This window comes from Panthera tigris, chromosome A3, assembly GCF_018350195.1.
Source record: "Panthera tigris isolate Pti1 chromosome A3, P.tigris_Pti1_mat1.1, whole genome shotgun sequence".
Lineage (NCBI taxonomy): Eukaryota > Metazoa > Chordata > Mammalia > Carnivora > Felidae > Panthera > Panthera tigris.
In genome coordinates this window covers 27,019,948-27,039,228 of record NC_056662.1, presented here as the reverse complement: position 1 = coordinate 27,039,228, position 19,281 = coordinate 27,019,948, and the positions used below count along the sequence as shown (strand labels likewise).

Below are 19,281 nucleotides of genomic sequence, written 5' to 3'. Positions count from 1 at the left end.
GGAGATCAAGGAACGTAGAAAAATTCTTTTGCTCTCTCGGGGGGCCTGCCTTTCAAGCCAAATGCACCATCTCACTGTGAATGCCAAAGTGTATTAACTCTACCATTATTAATCCTTACTATAATTAACTCATTATTATTATTAGCTGACATTATTACTGTTAACTCTACTTTTTTTTTGCATTCCTTCTATAAATTCCAAATCTCATGATATTATAATTTATCCCCATTTCATGGATGAGGAGACCCAGGAGGCTTACGGAGATTGAGTAATCTTTCCCGAGTTGGACAGAGTGGAAGGGATACAGGCAGGACCGGAACCATTTACAACAGTCATTAATGCCCACTCTCCCCGGGCACCTCCCCTCCCTCCACCAACCAACCCTCTATCCCTCCCATACGGGACCTCGCCCACCCCCACATCCCCAGCATGAGGGTGGCAGGGTGGTGAGCAAGCAAGAGGAGACGGGCAGCAGCAGGTGTTTATTGGAGAGCAAGGGTGTCAGCCCAGAACCAGCTACACAGATTCAGTCTTCAGATTCAGATTCAGTCAGGGCAGAGGCCTGATTCCATAGGCGACACAGCACAGGGAGGCATCTGGGCACATGTGCATGTAGGTTTCATGCCTCGTACAGTAAGTTCCGCAGGCCCCTTGGCCTTTCCAGCACCGCTTGAATTCACTTCTCCCTAAGCAGAGGAAGACCACAGGTCACAGAGCAGCCCATGGGTTGCAGGTTAGACCACTGTTCACAGATTTGACCACAGATCAAGGGTTCGGCCACAGGTCACAGATCAGACCACTGTCCACGAGTTAGGCCACAGGACCCAGGTTAGATCACAAGTCACCGTTTAGCTCTCTGGTCGTTGTGTTAGGTGACTGGTCATACGACATCCCACAGGTCATAACTGAGGCCACAGGACATGAACTCTGACCACAGGTTAGACTAGAGGCAACAGACCAGACCACTAGTCACGGATGAGACAACCAGTTACAAATGAGCCCACAGATTTCAGTCCAGGTTAGCCTATAGATCACAAGTTAGACCACTGGTTACAAGTTAGAAACTAATTTCTTGTCCAGGTTAACCCACACCCCAGGTACACTCTAAGCGCTTTTCATGACAACACTGTACAATTATGGTTGGTCTTATTATGATCCCTTTGATACAGGGTAGGGAAACTGAGGCACAGAAAGATTAACAACCTTGCCCAAGTTTAGAGAGTCATTAAGGAGCAGGGCCAAGATTCAAACCCAGGTAATAAGGCTCTAGAGTCCGCTTATAACCATAGCACAAACTGCCTCACACATATGGATCCATTTAATGTTAGTGGAGGAATTTCTACCCATGGGCTATGGAAAAGGTAGGGCTTTGGAGGAATGCGTCCTGTGCCCCCTCTAAGGTCCTCTAGGAGGCCTCAGGTTCCTCAGCAGTATAACTCCCTTTCAGGGGGGCAGTTATAGGGGATTTAATCATTTTAGCACAGTGCCTGGCACACGGTAAATACTCAATAAATGGAAAGGGAGATTATCAGAATGACAGCTTCCGGCGGGGGGGAGGGGGGGGCGCAACCAGGACTCATTGGAGGCCAACCCTCTCATTTTATGGACCAAGAAAGGGACTCACCCAACTTTTCCCAGCCAGTAAGTGGTGGGTCTGGAACAGGAACCTGAGACCCTGACTCCCAGGTGAGGGCGGTTCCTGCAACTACTCTTGACACATCATCACATCTTGACCTTCCGGTGACCCTGAGACCCAGAGGTGCTCTTTCCTCCTACATGGTCTGTATTCCCCGCCACCCTTGCTCCACTTCTCTCCTGGTACCCCCCACTCCAGCCACGCTGGCCCCCTCACTGCTCTCCAGACACCCCTGTCATTCTTCTGTCTCCTGCTGCTTGTAAAGATCTTCTTTATATTCTCACTGTAGTCAGATCTCCACTCAAGCCGACCTTATATACAAAATCGTTAAAGGGGCGTCTGGGTGGCTCAGTCGGTTAAGTGTCCGACTTCGGCTCAGGTCATGATCTCACGGCTCATGAGTTCGAGCCCCATATCAGGCTCTGTGCTGACAGCTCAGAGCCTGGAGCCTGCTTCGGATTCTGTGTCTCCCTCTCTCTCTGCCCCTCCCCTGCCCTCTCGCTCTCTCTCTCTCTCTCAAAAATAAATAAACATTAAAAAACAAATAAAGAAAAACAAATAAATTGCTGAGGTTGGGTGATGATACACAGAGGGTTTTTACACTATCTTTTATTTGTGTTTGGCATTTTCTAAAATAAGGTTTCTTTTGAAAACTTACGTCATTACATTAGTCTCTATTTTTGCATACGTTTACATTTTTCCGTAATAAAATGGTTTTTCGTTAACTCACCTTGTTTCTTGTGTTGGTCTCTCTACTTTCATGTAAATTTCAAGTTTTTCAAAAAACAAAAACAAACAACCACGCGGGGCCTCCCATGACCCTCCCCATCAGCTCTCCCATCCTCCCCAACATGCACACACCTCCCTAACCCCTCGTCCTGCTTCTATTCTGCTTAGCACTTACCACCGCCTGACACATGATGTGTTTATTTGGTTCTTTTCTGCCTAAAATTATCAGCCCCATGAAAGCAAGGACGTTTTTTTCCTCTCCCCAGCGGTTGTCATAGTGCTGGGACACAGTAAATGTTTTTCAAATACATATTTGTCGAGCGAGTCCCATTTTAAAGATTAGGAAACTGAGGTGCAGACTGATTTAGAAAGTTTCCCTAAGGTGCCCAGCAACTCAGTGGGGGGGGCCAGAACTCAATCGCTGGTCTAGGCCTCCTCTGTCCCCCAGAATCTGGGAGGCTCTCCCTCATTTCTGCACACACACACACACACACACACACACACACAGGTGATGTTACCTGGTGGCACATGACCCAGGACCAGGAGGGCCACAATCAGCAGAAGCAGCTGTGTCATGGCCACAGGGCTTCTGGGGAGGCCACCAAAGGAGCCAGGCTTACTGAGCCCTGCTGCCTGCGGCCCAGGCTTTATCAGGCTGCAGATCAAGGCAGGAGCGTGGGCAGCAGGAGACCCAAGTGGGAGGCCGGGGCTCTGTGGTCCTGAGAATATAACTGGATGTCAGCCAGCTATGTGGGAACCTGGTCAGCCATACCTGCCAGAGATTGCTGAGCTCTGAAGCTACGGACAGGATTTCCTGAAGCGATGTCTGAGGTCAGAAACTAGACATCCTCTCCACCTGAGAGGGTGGGGAAAGGTGGGGCTTCAGAGAAACCTGGTTCAACGCCAGCGTCTCCCTCTAATCGCTGTGCTACCTTGGACAAATCATGCAACCTCTCTGAGCCTCAGGCGGTCATCAAGGAAATGATGACAGGCCCCCCCATGCAAGGCTAAATACACGGACATTTCCCTTCCTGATGCCAAGGAGAGGGGGCCAGAACTCACTAACCTGTTCAAACAAGCATGTATTTAGACCACTTGGAAAATGGAAAGAGTAACAGTACTTACCTCACAGAGACGAATGGCTACCTAGCTCATTTAGAAGATTAAACAAAATAGTACAACGGTTCTCGAAGTGTGATACCCACACCAGCATACAGCAGCAATACCTGGGCTTATTAGAAATGCAAATCCTTGGGGCACCTGGGTGGCTCAGTCGGTTGAGTGGCCAACTTCAGCTCAGGTCATGATCTCACACTCCGATGATCTCACACTCCATGAGTTCGAGCCCCGCGTCGGGCTCTGTGCTGACAGCTCAGAGCCTGGAGCCCGCTTCGGATTCTGTGTCTCCCTCTCTCTCTGCCCCTCCCCTGCTCACGCTCTGTCTCTCTCTGTCTCAAAAACAAATAAAAACATTTCTAAAGAAAAAAAAAAAAAAGAAATGCAAATCCTCGCGCTCTGCCCAAACCTGCTGCATCAAAAGCTCTGGGTGCAGGTCCCAGCAAGCTGTGGTTTAACAAGCCTCCAAATGATTCTAACGCACAGCTAAAATTTGAGGACCACTGGGACCATATGTGCAAATAGCTTAGAACAGTGTCCTACCCGGGCATCTGAGTTGCCTCTTGAGAGAGGAATAGCAGAAACAGAATTCCAGGCAGAAGGAACAGAATGTACCTGAAAGAGTGGGGCATGGCCAGAGAAGGGTTCATTAGGAGGAGAGACTGGAAACGGCCCTGCAGAGGATAGGAGCCAGAGCATGAGGGGCCTTGAATGCCAAGCTCAGGCTGTAAGCGTTGTGTAACCTGTCCAGATATCACTGTGAAATAAAGAAACTGAAACCTCAAGAAAGGAGGTGTGTTGCTCAAGGCCGTACAGCAATTGAGCCACAGAGCTGGGACTGGAAACCAAGTTGCCTCACTCCCAGACAATGTGCGACATGACATCAGTCACAGCCCATCTTGTAGGTAGGGAAAGGGACTCTCAGAAGGCCAGAGCACAGAGCACAGACATGAGGGGGCTCAGCGCCTGCCCAGAGCCCTGCGGGGCTGAGCTAATCTACAGGCTGCTGTGGGAGTTGCTCTGAGCTGGACACCTGGACCCCCTCAGCCATGACAATGAGCTCCACCCACAAGTACAGCCTGGTCTGCATGGCCCCACACACAAACCTGCCCTCCCCAGTCCCTCATGATCTCAAAGGAAGCACCCTGCCCAAAGAGCCTGGATCCTAGCCCCCTGGATGGCCCAAATCACCAGTTCCCTATAGCCAATAGCTCTACTCTACCAGCATCACAGTGTCTCTCTCCTTCAAGTGCCTAGGAAGAATTTTTTTTTCTAAGCCACGGCGGTGAAAGAAAGGGACAGTGGGTTGCGAGGCAGAAACCTGAGTCCCGGGGCCAGGTAAGCTTCAGTTAAACATCCTTTCAGTGTTGTGTCGGGATTAAATGAGCTAATAATCTAGGCAACGCGCTCAAATCATACTAGCCACAGCCCAAATGCTCAGTAAATATTCATCAAAGAGGGAACAGCCATTCTTCCAGACACGGGACAGACCCCTGCATAAAGAGTGCTTAACCCAGAATTTGGTGAATGAATGAATGGGATGCCAAAATCAGGTATCAGAAGTCTTCAGTGCAGACCTAAGCTCCCTCCTCCCCTGGACCCACCTCCAAAATTCATTCACCATCCAGAGGAGAGTTTCTCAAAGTGGGGGCCCATGAACTCAGCATAAAGGTCACTTTGGGCACTTGTTTGAAAGGCAGATTCCCAACCCCCTCTCCCAGAACCGCTGAATCCGCCTCTCTTGGAGGGTGGGCCCTGGGAATCAACATTCAACCAGTTCCGCAGGTGGTTTCTGCGAGGGCGAAATAAAGTTGGTGCACCCGGTTGCTGGCGTGAATGCAGAAGAGGATCCAGACCCAGGAATTCAGAAACCACATCTTTCCTCTCTCGCTGCCCGCCCTCCCCCCCCCCCCCAACCCTGACACCGCCACTACCACCCCAGGCGAAGGACTTGGGGCAGTGGGTCAACTGAGCTCGGTGAAAAGTCGTTCCGCGACCGAGGCCTCGGGGCGGGGACCCCGGGGCTGCCCTGATGGGGCGGGGCTGACGGGGCGGGGTCTCGGCTCCTCCCCCGGCCCGGGCGGCGGGGCGGGACTGGCCCGAGGGGCTGCGCGCCGAGGCGGTGGTGCAGCCTGGAGCACCCGGCAGCCGCGGCGGCCGGGGACCCTGGACCCCTCCTCAAGCGAGGTAAACGCCCGCGCAGCCCGCCGCCAACTTAGTCAAGTTGGAGCGGAGTTCGCCAGGCGCCTGCACGGGGGGCTCTGCGGCGCAGGCAGGGGCGAGGGAGGCCTCGAACCCGCGTCCCCGGGGTGAGGGTCCTCCGACCTGGGGCCCGGAGGGTTGGATAGCCTCGGACAAGGAACCCTCCCGGAATCAGGGGACTTACATCCAGGACCCTGGGCGGGGGAGGCCTGGACTCAGACCCCGGGAATGGCACATGCGCCCCAGGGCCCTGGAGGTCTCCTCCCCGCCCCCTGCCAGGACCCTGTCCTGTCACCAAACCTGGGGCCCGGCTGCCTCGCAACCCCTGCCCCCCAGCAGCCGCTGGAGGCTGTCGCGCCAGCATCTCCTGAATTTTTCACGTAGGGGGCGGGCCGGACACGCCGTTCCCATGGCACCAGGGCTCTCGAGTTACAGCCCAGGGAACCCCCAGATTCCCATCGCCCTTCGGAATACCAACCCACCCCGTGCTGCCTCTTAGCCCTCAGCGGAAGTGAATCCCCCAGGGGCCCTCAACCCTCCTCCGTATCCCCCAACCCCGATCTGAACCTTGGGGAAGTGAGCTGTGGGGTAGGGGAGGGCCGGGGCAATTCGGGTGCCTTTCAGAACGTAGGTCCCATGTTCCGAATGGGAGGGACACGTCTGTGGACAGGGTGTGTGCATGCTTGTATGGATCCCACCTCCCTGCTCCCCCTCTGCCTGTCTCTGCCTGTGTGTCCTGGGGTATTCGGTCATCCTCAAGGCATAGGAAGTGACCTCTGGGTGTGCATGCGTGTGCTCACAGCCTGCACGCTCACCCCTCCCAGCCCGCTCTAGGCTTACTCTGGCCCTGAAGCCAGGAAGCCCCCACCCCAAAGAGCTGAGGTGCCTCCTCCTGTCATTTGAACAGGAGAAGGTTTGGGAGGAAGTCATCTCAGAAGCTCATCTGGACCCTGCAGAAGGGGGTGACAGCACCTGGCTCACTGCCCATTCCTGCTTCTTGCTCACAGAGGGAAGGAAGGAAGGAAGGAAGGAAGGAAGGAAGGAAGGAAGGCGCAAAGCCCCTCCCACCCAAGGATGACACTAAACACCCAGCAAGAAGCAAAGACCCCCCTGCGTCGGCGAGCCAGCACTCCACTGCCCTTGTCTGCCCGGGGCCACCAACCTGGCCTCCTGTGTACAGCACCTTCCACAAAATCCCAGCATCCCCGGCTGGGCCAGTCAGCCTCCCTCAATCCTCCCCCCCGGCAACCTTCACCTGCCCCCAATGGTTGGTCCTCTGAATCCAGCGACTCTGAAGGCTCCTGGGAGGCCCTCTACCGCGTGGTACTGCTTGGAGATCCTGGCGTAGGGAAGACCAGCCTGGCCAGCCTCTTTGCAGGGAAGCAAGAGCGAGACCTCCATGAACAGCTTGGAGGTAGGGACTCTGTGGGCTGGGCTGGGTTGTGGCCACAGGAGTAAAAGCCCTGTAGTCAGGGGCACAAGGCTGCCAAGAACAGTTGTGCAACTCACACACTGCTCAACTCTAAAGGGCATCATTCACATAGACTGTGAAGTGAATGATGCCCCCTGACAGTTGTGCAGGGCACAGCCCACACAATGGTCTAGAGGAGGGAAATTTGTTGAATTGTGAGAATTTTGCCAGTTTCTCAAGGATGATTAATTTCCATGTCATAAGGGAAGCAATTCTGAGCTCCATGAGTCTCAAAGGGAAAGAAATAAGTAGGCTTCCAGCCAGCTCAGAAACTCCCAGCCCCAACTTCCACCTCTCAGATCCTCCTACCTCCACAGACAACCATCCACGCCCACCATGACCAGCAGCAAAATTAAGATCTTGACCCACATGGAGACTTCCCAGGTTCCCTTATCCTCAAGTGATGCAGTGAGCAGAGAGAGCCGGGGGCCCCAGGATGAAGGGAGAAGGGACAGGACAGAGGAAATGAAGAGGGGTCCTTACAGGACTAGCTGAGAGTCCACAGGATGAGTGGAGAGGGAGGTTGGTTAAAAGCAAGGAGAAAGTGGGGACACTCTGGCCAGGCCCCTTCTCTAGCCTTGACCCCTCTGAGTGTGAGAACCCATATGAGGCATGTACATACGTGTACCTATAGGCGTGACCAATGCGGAGATTGAGGCCCAAAGAGGGTTCATACGACTTGCCTGAAGCATGCACTAAGCCAGGGACAGAACAGGAATGAGAGAATTCCCAGCCAACTTTAACCCCACCATCCCACACGCATCAACCAACAACCAACCAAAGTAGCAAAAGTTTTCTCAGCACCTACTATGTGTCAGCTATCTTGCTGGCAGCTGGGGAGACATGGGCTCCTCATGGAGCTTCCTGACCTGTCAAGAGAGACAAGACATCAAGCAAGTGCGGGAGCACTTCCAACACAAGTGGAGGGGGCGCTGTGATCAGAAAGGGGACTAGGGGAGGCCACACCCTCCCCAGGCCTGCTCCTCCTCCCTGAGATCTGGCTCTTCCCTTGGTTGCAGAAGATGTGTACGAGAGGACCCTCACGGTGGATGGAGAGGATACCACGCTGGTGGTCATGGACACCTGGGAGGCTGAGAAACGGGTATGGCACAGCAGGCAGGACTTGGGGGGGCGGGGGGGGGGAGGTGCTGAGCCTAGGACCAGACCCCTGTCCCCTCCTCGGACACTACACAACAGGGACATGGCAGAGGCCATCCTCGGCAACCCCCAAGGCCAACAACTCCCAAGCAGCCTTTGGAACCAAAGACTGAAGAACCTCATGACCGTGAGTCCTTTCTCACTCCATTGATGCCCTCTACAGCCGTCCCAGGATGTGCTTCTCCCCTGCCGCCCCCCACCTTGTCCTCAGCACCCTCATCCCACACACAACCCCCCACACACTGTGCAGAAGGAGGAACACTGCATTTAGCACCAAAATGTCTGAGGGTAAACGACCCCCTTTCTCTTGCCTACCAGCTGTGTGGCTTTGTGCAGGTGACTCACCAGTCACCCTGAGCTTCAGTTTTCTCAACTGATAGATGGGTTGATCGTTCCTGCCTTCCTTACCAGCTGGTTTTTTTAAGTTCTTATGCAATTTCACAGTGGTGAGCAAGCGGTGTGCAGCATGAGACAATGCTGAAAATAGGTGAAGAGATGTAAATAATGATCATTCTAATGACTCGTAACTTGGTAGCTAGTAAAGAAAGAAACCAAAGGAAGTCCTTCCCTACCCCCTTCCAGAGCGGGAAGAAAGCAGACAGGGATATGTCCCTGTTATGCTTGTCTCACCTTGTCTGAGTTTTCTTTTTTCTTGCTATACAGATAATACATGCTCACTGTAGAACTTTGAAGAAATACAACCAGAGAGAAGGATGTAAAAATCACCGGGAGCCTATCTCAGTAAGGGGTAGGCCCCGCCCCTAACATGCAGAGAGGCCTCACCCATGGGGTGGGGCTTAGGAGGGTTGGGTGATTGGCCAGAATGGCTGACAGCCCTAGCGATAGGCAGAAAGGATGGGGACGAAGGAGCTAAGTGGCCAATTCTTTTCCGGCAGAATAAAAGAACACCCAAGTCCAAATGAGCGTGATGAGGATGATGACGGTCTTCCTAACTGCAGCTGGCATTTATGCAGCTGGGTGGAAGCCCACCCTTTTCCCAAGTGTCAGCCCCTATGCTAAGCTCTGTATATATATTATGATGTTCAGGCAAAGCAAAATCTGTGAGTGAGTATTCTGATTCCCATTCTACTGATGAGTAAACCAAAGCTCAGAGAGGTTCAGTAATGGGTCCAAAGTTGTCAGAGAGCAAGTGGAATTCAAACCCAGATCTATAAGACTCTGATCCTGTATTCTTTTTTTTTTTAAGTTTTTTTGTTTTGTTTTGTTTTGTTTTGTTTTTTGAGAGAGAGAGAGTGAGAGAGCAGGGGAGGGGTGGAGAGAGAGAGAATCCCAAGCAGGCTCCGTGCTGTCAGCGCAGAGCCCAATGTGGGGCTCAAACTCACGAACTGTGAGATCATGACCCGAACCAAAATCAAGATTCAGCTGCTTAACCAACTGAGCCACTCAGGTGCCCTCCGAGTCTGTACTCTTCTGCACGAGGACTGTCCCTCTCCATCGCCACTGGGAACACCACTTTCTGAGCCTTCAGCTGGGGTTTCACCCCTTTACCCATTCATTAAAAAACACTAGTGGGATATGTATCACGGGCCAGGACACTGGAGACCCAGAAGCGTATAAGATAGATGCGTCCCCTGGCCTTATGGAGCTCACAGGCTGGTGAGGGAGGGGCTACTTTTGAATGCAGTTGAAAATCCTATGGGGCAGAGTCCAGTGAATTAAGAAAAAGGATCAGCCTGGAAGTCCCATTTGGGAGGCAGGCGGGGGGAGGAGTACTGGAACTGGAATTCTGTGCCCAGCTGGCTGGCTGTATGGCCTTGAGAACGTTTTCTCTCTCCTCTGGCCCTTGGTTTTCCTACAAGTAAAATGGGGAAACTGGTTCAGTTTGAACCAGTTGGTGACGGTGGAGGGTCGAGGCAATTTCCAAAAAGCGTCCACAGTAGCAGTGTCATTGGATTGAGTATTTATTTACTTACTTACTTATTTATTTGAGAGGGAGGGAGGGAATCTTAAGCAGGCTCCTTGCTGTCAGTCTAGCAAGACTAAGCCCTCCTCAGAAACCAGACACAAGAGCTGAACCCTTCTCAGCAGGAAGAGAAACCAAACAAATCTTTGGTCTCCAGTGTCCAGCCCACACTAGGAATCCAGGAATGAGAAAATATAGTCAGGTGGGTTCACTAGCCCAATTTTGCAAAGAGAAACTGGGGCTCAGACAGGGTTGGTGGTTTGCCCACGGCGACGATACAGAGAACAACGGCAGAATTTGTTCCTCAAACCTGTCTAGATTGTAAGCCTCAGCCCCGGTCCACCCATCAGACCATCCATCCCAGCCTCAGCCCGGGTCCACCCATCAGACCATCCCAGCCCCACCTTTCGCAGCGACGCCCCTCTGGCAGAGAGGTAGGTACCTTACGGTTTGAGGACAGGCCTGGGATCCCTCTGTTGCAGGATGAAAGCTGGAGCCAGGATTCATGCCTGCAGGTGGGCAGCGCCTATGTCATCGTGTATTCCATCGCAGACAGAGGCAGCTTCGAGAGTGCCTCTGAGCTCCGCATTCAGCTGCGGCGCACGCATCAGGCCGACCACGTGCCCATCATCCTGGTGGGCAACAAGGCTGACCTGGCACGCTGCCGGGAAGTCTCCGTGGAAGGTGAGCCGTCTACTCCACCCTCCTCCTCCAGCTTTCTCTCTGCCGCTAACCCTAACCCCGGCCCCATCTTGCATCTACTTGCCTCAGCCTGAAAGCTAGGAACTGTTCTCGCCTCCTCTCTCACTTCCGGAAACCAGTCCCCCAAATCCTGTGAGGCCCACCTCCCTTAACCCCACGTTCCCTTCCCCCCCGTGCCCACAACCTCTGCCCCATCCTGGCATCTCCACCTTAGTCTGGACCAGCCCCCCTACTTCTCTCTCCCCGTTCAATCAGTTCTCCTCGCCAGCTGCCAGAGTTTTCCAAAACCAGATCAGACCTTGTCACTACTTTGCGTAAAAAATCCCCCTATGGCTCCCCCATGCCCTTAATCAGAGACACTTTATCCACCGGACGGGATAGGTCCACTGCCTACAATCTTTTCAGGGGCTTATACCCGAGACCTGAAACAATTATGAGCTCCAAAACAAATACAGTGAGAAATTTGTAAATTCCAATTTCACAAAGCTTTAATCATCTACAAAACTTCATATTGTGACAGCCAACAACTGCAAACCAAAACGTTTAGTTATATATAAGTTGTATTTAAAGTGGGATGGGGAATTAATTTCAATACATGTGATAACATGTGGGACCCATAAAGATCTCAAAATGGCTTTCCTCACGGGGAAAAATCTAAAAAATATGGAAACTGAGAGCCAGAGAAGGTAAGCCAGCTCCACGGGGTCACCAGCCACTGGGGGCTAGAACCCAGGCCCCTGTCTCCCAGCCCAGTGGCTTCCTGGAGATGGAAGACGATATATGCCTTGTGAGCAAACATCCCCAAATTCCGCAGCAAAACCCCCAGGCGATTTTGTGAAAATGCTGTCCCAGATCTCATCCCAAACCTCCCAAATCAGATTCTTGGCTGGTGGTTTCAGGAATCTGCATTTTAACAAGCTCCCCCAGGTAATTCTAATGCACAGCTTAGACCCTTTACCTGGCATTCAAGACCCTTCCCAGCCTCGCTTTGCATCAGTATCAGTCACTAGCCTGGGCACTAACTCCTCAGAGCCGGGTCTCGTTGTCCTCGGAATCCCCTGGCACCCAACGCAAGTTAGGGCACAAAGAAAAAAGTGACTCAGCTTGAGACTCAACGCACCTCTTCCTACCTTTATGTCCCCCTCCACCCGGCCCGTCTGACCCCGCCCCTCAGAGGGCCGCGCCTGCGCGGTGGTGTTCGACTGCAAGTTCATCGAGACGTCGGCCACGCTGCAGCACAACGTGGCCGAGCTCTTCGAGGGCGTGGTGCGCCAACTGCGCTTGCGCCGCCGGGACAGCTCGGCCCCGGCGCCTCCCGCGCCCCGACGGCGCGCCAGCCTGGGTCAGCGGGCTCGTCGCTTCCTGGCACGGCTGACGGCCCGCAGCGCCCGCCGGGCCCTCAAGGCCCGCTCTAAGTCTTGCCACAACCTGGCGGTGCTCTGAGGCCGCCCTGCCTCCTGGGGGTGGCAGAACACTGGGCTGCATTCTGAGCTCCACCGATGCCACCGAGGGTCCTCGACGCAGTTGCCTGGACTCGGCACACTGGGCTGTGCCTGTCCGCTGCCCCGAGGGCCGCAGCATCTCCCAGAGCTGCAGCTTCAGGGACCCCCTCCGCTCCAGGAAGGGGTGGACAGACTATGGGACCGAAGCCTCAAGTTGGGCACAGAGTAGGGTTTTGTTTTTGTTTTTTTACGCGGTGCGTGTCTTTTTGTAAAAATCTTCCTTGTCCCTTGGCTCTGGCCAACTCACAATAAACCAGACCAGAAGGATGTCCTGTCTGCATGCCCAGACCTCTTTTGGAATCTTCCAGGCATCTCCACCTCCCACTCTCCCATCTACACTGGTTGCAGATTGGGTTAACCTGCTGACTTGGGTCAAGGTCAGTCAGTCAAATCATTGGATCAATTGTGTGTTCAGGCCCTTCTCCCCTTCTCCGAACCACTGGGCATGGCCCCTGTGCGGCACCCCTCGCGCCCCCTCCCCCATCTTCGAGGGAGACCCCGTGGAGCATAAACAACCACAGTTCAGTGTGCTGACCTCCTATTTTCTCATAAACCCATGTTTTAGATTGTAGGTTCATAAAATCTTATCTGGAAGGGATCTCAGCATTCATCCTCACGATGTAATAGCTATCGTTTGTTAGGAGCTGTGTTCTAAGCTGTCACAACTAGGAATTGATCTTCACAAACCCTGTTTACTAATTAGGAAAATAGACCAATAGACGGTGAAGGTCCGCGGTCAAGATCATTTAGCTACTATAAGTGAACTTGTCAAAATTCCAATCCAGGCTTGTCAGGCTAGGGTTTGTGCCCTTTTCTGCAGTCCTCTTGGAGAATGTGACAAAGAGCTATAGAGTCCTGGGGAAGGGGACTTTCAAACACAAGTTTGCATATGACTTAACCTGGAGGGGTATCCTTGCCTCCATGAAACCCATCCATTAATCCCCAGGATTAGTTCAACTCATTCATTTTTCTGAGTGTGGGAACTGAAGTCCAGAGAGAGGAAGTGAGCATCCCAGCGTCACCCAGCTAGGGAGGGTGAGGACTGGACCCCAGGACCCAGCCTCCTCTCATGTCTGCACAGGAAGTAGGAGGTAGTGAGGCATCCAGCCTGGCTGGGGCTGTGGGGCTGAGGCTGGACCTTAGGGGTCAGGTCAGGAGTTTCCAGCCGAAGGGGAAAGGGTGTCACTACTTTGAGAGGAGAACAAGATGCAAATGGTTGGGACCATCATGTCCCTGACGCCTGACACCCCTGCCCCCAACCAGCTGCCCGCCCAGATGCCTTGGCCACCAGGAACATGGTGCCAAAGAAGGCTGGAGCTTGGGGCAGACGAGCCCCATATTCTCCGTCTTCAAGCCCCCAGTCTTGCCAGCAGGGCACTGATGGCACTTATTTCCTCATCCTAACTCCAGCTCGGGTTAAGGGAGGAGGAGGGGGGTCTTCCCCCACCCCAAGCTGTCTCTGGCCTGCGGTTGTGGGGGAGGGGCTCCAGTTGTGGAAAGTTGGCAGAGGCAGCCGGCAGCAGCCGGAGAGTGGAAAAAATGATATCAAACCCGGAAAAACGCAGGCCGGATGGAGGGCCTGAGTCGGCCCTGGGAGGTGAGAGGGAGGGAGGGAGGGAGGGAGGGGGCCCCACAGGCTGAGAAAGGAAGAGGGGCCAGGGGGAGAGCACAGGAGCTGGTTTTGAGAACACTGAAGGTAATCACTGTCATTTCTTCCTTTCTTCATCCACAAATATTTATTGAGGGCCTACTAAGTGCGGGGCACAGTGCCAGGCTCTGGGGAGGTAGAGGCAAACCGAAGCAGTAGGATGCTGCTCCCTGGAGCCCCCGTCTGGTGGGGAAAGCAAACTAGAACACAAGTAAGTGAATAAAATGGTTACAAACAGATAAGGGACTAATGAGGGTGTTCGTGGAAGGCCCTGAGGATAATCCAGTGCAATCCTGCCAATTTACAGATGGGGAAACTGAGAACCGGAGAGAGGGGGCGGGCTTACCCCAGGCTACTCAGAGTGTGGAAGAAGTCATTGAGACCAGGATTAGGGATGGAAGGGGAGGAAAGGAAGGGAGGGAGGGAAGGAGGGAGGGAGGGAGGGAGGGAGGAAGAGCAGACCAGGGTCAAGGGGAAAATTATGCGGCCAACATGGCAGCGCAGTGGTTGAGGTGGGTCATAGGTCCTGAACCAGAGGGTCTGTGTTCAATCCTCTATCTCTCTGTTTCTCAGTTTCCCCATCTATAAAATAGGATTCACGACAATTCCCTCCTCAGGATTGATGTGAGGATTCAATGACCTAAGATGTGTAAATTTCTTGGGGCGCCTGGGAGGCTCAGTCGGTTGAGCGTCCAACCTCAGCTCAGGTCATGATCTCACAGTCCGTGAGTTCGAGCCCCGCCTCGGGCTCTGTGCTGACCGCTCGGAGCCTGGAGCCTGCTTCCGATTCTGTGTCTCCCTCTCTCTGACCCTCCCCTGTTCATGCTCTGTCTCTCCCTGTCTCAAAAATAAATAAAATGTTAAAAAAAAAAAAATTAAAAAAAAAAACAGTCCCTGTGTCAGGGAAGATTCAGTGACTGTTGGTTCCCACTAGCATATCTTAAGACCTTGGGGAAACCAGGTCTTGTTGTTTTTTTTTTTAAATCTTCTTTAAATGTTTATTTATTTGGGGAGAGAGAGATTGCGAGCGGGGAAGGAGCAGAGAAAGAAAGAGAGAGAATCCCAAGCAGGCACCGTGCTGTCAGTGCAGAGCCCAATGCAGGGCTCGAACTCAGGAACCCTGAGATCATGACCTGAGCCGAAATCAAGAGTCAGTCACCTAACAGACTGAGCCACTCAGGCGCCCTGACCAGGGCTTGTTAAGGGTGGGATACTCTGGGACTGTAAAGATTTGCTTGGGAGTCTTTGCCCTGCTGTGACACTGGAGGACTTTAGGAAAATCTCTTCCCCTCTTGGGCTTCAGTTCTCCCATCTGTAAAATAAAGAGATTGAATGTGAACTTGTACCATATATTCATGTGCGAACCCATTTACTGTCTGCCCACCCCCCCCCGGGAATAAATGCCCCATGAGGTTAGGGCCCCCAGTACTTCTCTTTCCCCAGCCACCTACAACAGTGCCTGGCTCATAATAGGTGATCAATAAATACCTGTTGAAGGGAGTGATTAACTGATCTGCAAAATGGCCCTTCCAATCCTGACCCCTCTAACTCTAGGAGTCTGTGAATAAAGCATAGCTGGGAAAGCGTGTGACAAAACCACAATACTCCTCCCAGGGACATGACCCGTGATAGTTTAGAAAAGTCTTTCTCACCCATTAAAAAAAAAAAAGCTAACTTTGTTTTAGCTCTTTCTGTGTGCTAGGCCCCATGTTATATGCTTGATACGCATTTTCTTATCTAATTATCACCACACCCATCTACTTAATAAGTACCATTTAACAGATGAGCAGATTTAGCAGAGTGAGGCTAAGAAAACCCAAGAAATTTGTCCAAGAAAGCGTAGTCAGGATTTGCACTCAGGTCAGGTAGGAGCTGCTTTCTTTATTGTAGAGTTGGGGAAACCGAGGCCCAGAGAAAGGAGACAAATTGTCCAAAGTCATGTAATAATAATAGCAAGCAACTACATCACTCTTACTATGTATCAGGCACTGTTCTAAGTACTTTGCGTATATTCAGTCCTCAACACCGGTCATATTATCACCCATGCCAGTTTGCAGATAGAGACACTGTATCACAGAAAGAAAGGTTCACTGCCCTGCCAGGTCTGCACAATTAGCAAATAGCAGAGCTAAGATTCGAACCAGGGACGTGTAGTCCTGCGGTTTGTTAAGGGCTTGCCTCTGTTACACCATCTGTCAGTATGGCAAGTCCAGAGCAGGCTGGTGTAAATGAAGGGGCACCAGCACCCTGCTTCCCGGACTGGGGGCGGGGGGGGGGGGGGGTGGGGCAGAAAACAAAAGCACACTGAGTGTATTCTAAGCCGCCAGCTGGGACTTTCCACCTTGAAGGGAGAGTACTGTTATGGAAAAAATGATAAAGCTCTGGAAAGATGAATGTCTCCCAAAGGGCCCCAAGTCTCTTCACAGTCCCCCCCAGCCTCCTTAGTAGGAGACGGCCACAAACTGTGCCGTCCTGATCCAGATGAGACGAAGGCCACCTGGAACTTGACACACCCCAGCCAGGCTCCCTGAATACTGAGGATCACTGGCCTCGATGGAAAGTTACAATTTCTCAGCCAAGGGCACAAGGCTTCCACTCAGGGAGCCCCCCTCCCGAGTTATCAGGTTCAGGCTGAAACTGCCTGTCCCCGGATGGTGGGAAATTCCCGTCCCCTAGGGGTGGCTGAAGCCTCCCTTTACTCAGCAAACTTGGACAAGGGTGTGTGTTCTGAAGGAGGGCAAGAAGGGTAAAGAGCGTCACAGCTGTCTGCTTCATAAAGACCAAGAATCTCTCAGTTCTGCCACGACCATAAAACCTTAGGCAAATCAAAACATACAGAGTGAAGGCGTTAGGGTAAAATTCTCTATGTGGTTGTCTCTGACTCAAGAATATTGGAATATTCTAGTACCTTAGCTTGAAAAAATACACAAGTTCAGTTTCAATTTCAGCAGCGTTCCCTTCTGTTCGCATCAGGGTTCAGTTAAAAATAATACTGATGATGGGATGGGAGCTCTGGGTTCAGCAATGTGTGCAATTTTCTCCAGTTCCATCTGGTTCAAGTTCAAGGCTAGGATGGGTCACCGTTCTGGTTTCTAGGCTGCATAAGGAACCACCCCAAAGCTTAGTGGCATAAAAACAAGCATTTTATTATGCTTCTAGACTTTGTGAGTCAGGAATTCAGGCAGGGCAGAGTGGATACAACTCCTCTCTAGGGCCTCGGCTGGGAAACTTGAAGACTCGAGTGACTGGAATCATCTCATGAGTCTGGAGGTTGAAGCTGGCAGTGTAGGGATCTCACTTACACGTGGCCTGGTGTCTTTATTTCCTGTTTTTACTGTAATGAGTTACCACAAACATAGGGGCTTAAAACAGCGCAAGTCTGTTATCTCACAGTTCTGTATAGAAGTCCGACGTGGGTCTCACTGGGCTAAAATCAAGGTGTCAGCAAAGCTGAATTCTTTTCTGGAGGCTCTAGAGGAGAATCTGTTTCCGGCCTTTCCCAGCTTCTAGGGGCCAAGCGCTTCCCTTGGCTCATGACCCCTGCCTGCCTCCATCGTCAAAGCCAACAACATCAGGCCAAGTCCATCTCATGCCTCCATCGCTCTGGTTCTCCCTCTTTTGCCTCCCTCTGCACCCCTGTGATTATGTGCAGCACACCGGATAATCCAGGATAACTTCCCCGTTTTCAAGTCAGCAGATTAGCAAACAATGCCGTCTGTGACCTTAATTCCACGTTGCCATGTAACGTAACATATTCACAGGTTCCAGGGATTGGGACGTGGACATTTTGGGGAACTGTTTTTCTGCCTACCACAGCAGGGTAGGATGAAGGGTGTGGGAAAGTGGTGACTGGGTCTTCACTTTCCCCCCAACACACACACACGCGCACACGCACACACACACACACACACACACACACACAGTCTTGTTCTAATGACTAGAGAAAACCCTAAACTGAAGGCCTTCCCTCCTAGTGGAATGTCAGAGGCACTGGAACACTGTTCCTAGAATCTGACCTTGCCTGCCTTCCTCAGGTTCCTGTTTCTCTCCAGGAACATCAGCTTCTTCAGACCTCCACTGGACAAATATACCCACCACCCACCTTTCAGAAAACCTTACTCCTCACCCACAGATGTAGGTCTTGCTTCCGGATCACCCCTCTCCCCCAGCAGTAATGCATCCTCAGAAGTGGGTTATGGGGACTGGATCAAGACCCCCAGCTGCTCCAGCAGGGCAGTCAAGGGTGCTAGAGCTCTTCTGGTCTTACAGAACAGCCTAGAGAACAGCCCACGCCAAACCCAGTGTTCTTCGAGAGATCTGCCCACCTGTGTGAATGAGGATAGATGCCTTGTAGACGGCCAATTGTCTAGGAAGCGATCATTGAATCTTACATACCCGCATGTGCATTAATTCTAAACCCCAAACCCAGGGGTCACTAACAGATGCTCATAGAGTCAGATAGGTAACATAAATCATGAAGTAGACTGAATGGAGGACATTAGGGAGCACCAAGGTCTGCAGCCAACTGGAAGCACCTGCCTTGTGTACGGGGAGCAACAGATCAGAGCTGCCTATTACTGCTGTTAGGAAATGAATCCAGTGTTGCCTGAATTTAGGTTTTTCCAAGAAAGCCAGCAAGGCAGATATTTATGTGAAGTATCCCAATTCTTGTTTTTTTTTTTTCAACAAATGGTGTTGACTGTTTATTTATTTTTGAGAGAGAGAGAGACACAGAGTGCAAGCAGGGGAGGGGCAGAGAGAGAGGGAGACACAGAATCCGAAGCAGGCTCCAGCTGTCAGCACAGAGCTCGACGCAGGGCTCGAACTCACGAACTGTGAGATCATGACCTGAGCCAAAGTTGATCGCTTAACCGACTGAACCATCCAGGCGCCCCAAAGTATCCCAATTCTTAAATACTAGTTGCTAATTTTTATTTTTATTTTTTTAAATGCTTATTTATTTTGAGAGAGAGAGAGAGAGAGAGAGAGAGGGAGAGAACGAGCAGGGGAGGGGCAGAGAGAGAAGGAGAGAGAGAATCCCAAACAGGCTTCATGCCGTCAGCACAGAGCCCGTCAACCCAGAGCTGGACGCGGGGCTCGATCGCGCAAACCTCTATATCATAACCTGAGCCGAAATCAAGAGGTGGAGTCTTAACCAACTGAGCCACCCAGACGCCCTTGCTAATTTTAATT

The 19,281-nt window shown here is 52.1% G+C and overlaps 2 protein-coding genes across 4 annotated transcripts; one reads left to right on the top strand and one right to left on the bottom strand.

The window, feature by feature from the left end:
• Positions 1–473: 473 nt before the first annotated feature.
• On the bottom strand, positions 474–10,761 carry DEFB124 (defensin beta 124). Of its 2 annotated transcripts, none has more exons than XM_042980692.1 (2): positions 2,884–2,941; positions 474–686 (listed from the first exon to the last, which is right to left on the bottom strand). In XM_042980692.1, the coding sequence occupies exons 1-2, from the start codon at positions 2,939–2,941 to the stop codon at positions 550–552; spliced, it is 195 nt and encodes a 64-aa protein (XP_042836626.1). In that variant the 3' UTR covers positions 474–549. The 2 variants fall into 2 exon arrangements, 1 of the variants encoding a protein (XP_042836626.1); XR_006215536.1 differs by lacking the exon at positions 2,884–2,941 and adding an exon at positions 10,679–10,761 and having other exon boundaries at positions 600–686.
• REM1 (RRAD and GEM like GTPase 1) lies at positions 5,591–13,899 on the top strand. 2 transcript variants are annotated; one of them, XM_007073536.2, is made up of 5 exons: positions 5,591–5,668; positions 6,691–7,097; positions 8,174–8,256; positions 10,719–10,920; positions 12,113–13,899. In XM_007073536.2, the coding sequence occupies exons 2-5, from the start codon at positions 6,758–6,760 to the stop codon at positions 12,379–12,381; spliced, it is 894 nt and encodes a 297-aa protein (XP_007073598.2). In that variant the 5' UTR covers positions 5,591–5,668; positions 6,691–6,757; the 3' UTR covers positions 12,382–13,899. The 2 variants fall into 2 exon arrangements, with proteins under 2 accessions (XP_007073598.2, XP_042836625.1); XM_042980691.1 differs by having other exon boundaries at positions 6,591–7,097.
• Positions 13,900–19,281: the final 5,382 nt, after the last annotated feature.

Coding starts and splice junctions, on each gene's coding strand:
- DEFB124 (XM_042980692.1), bottom strand. CDS start 2,941: ATGACACAGCTGCTTCTGCTGATTGTGGCCCTCCTGGTCCTGGGTCAT. Junction 687..2,883: donor CCTGGGTCATGTGCCACCAG/GTAACATCACCT, acceptor TCCTCTGCTTAG/GGAGAAGTGAATTCAAGCGG.
- REM1 (XM_007073536.2), top strand. CDS start 6,758: ATGACACTAAACACCCAGCAAGAAGCAAAGACCCCCCTGCGTCGGCGA. Junction 7,098..8,173: donor CCTCCATGAACAGCTTGGAG/GTAGGGACTCTG, acceptor CCTTGGTTGCAG/AAGATGTGTACGAGAGGACC. Junction 8,257..10,718: donor CCTGGGAGGCTGAGAAACGG/GTATGGCACAGC, acceptor CCTCTGTTGCAG/GATGAAAGCTGGAGCCAGGA.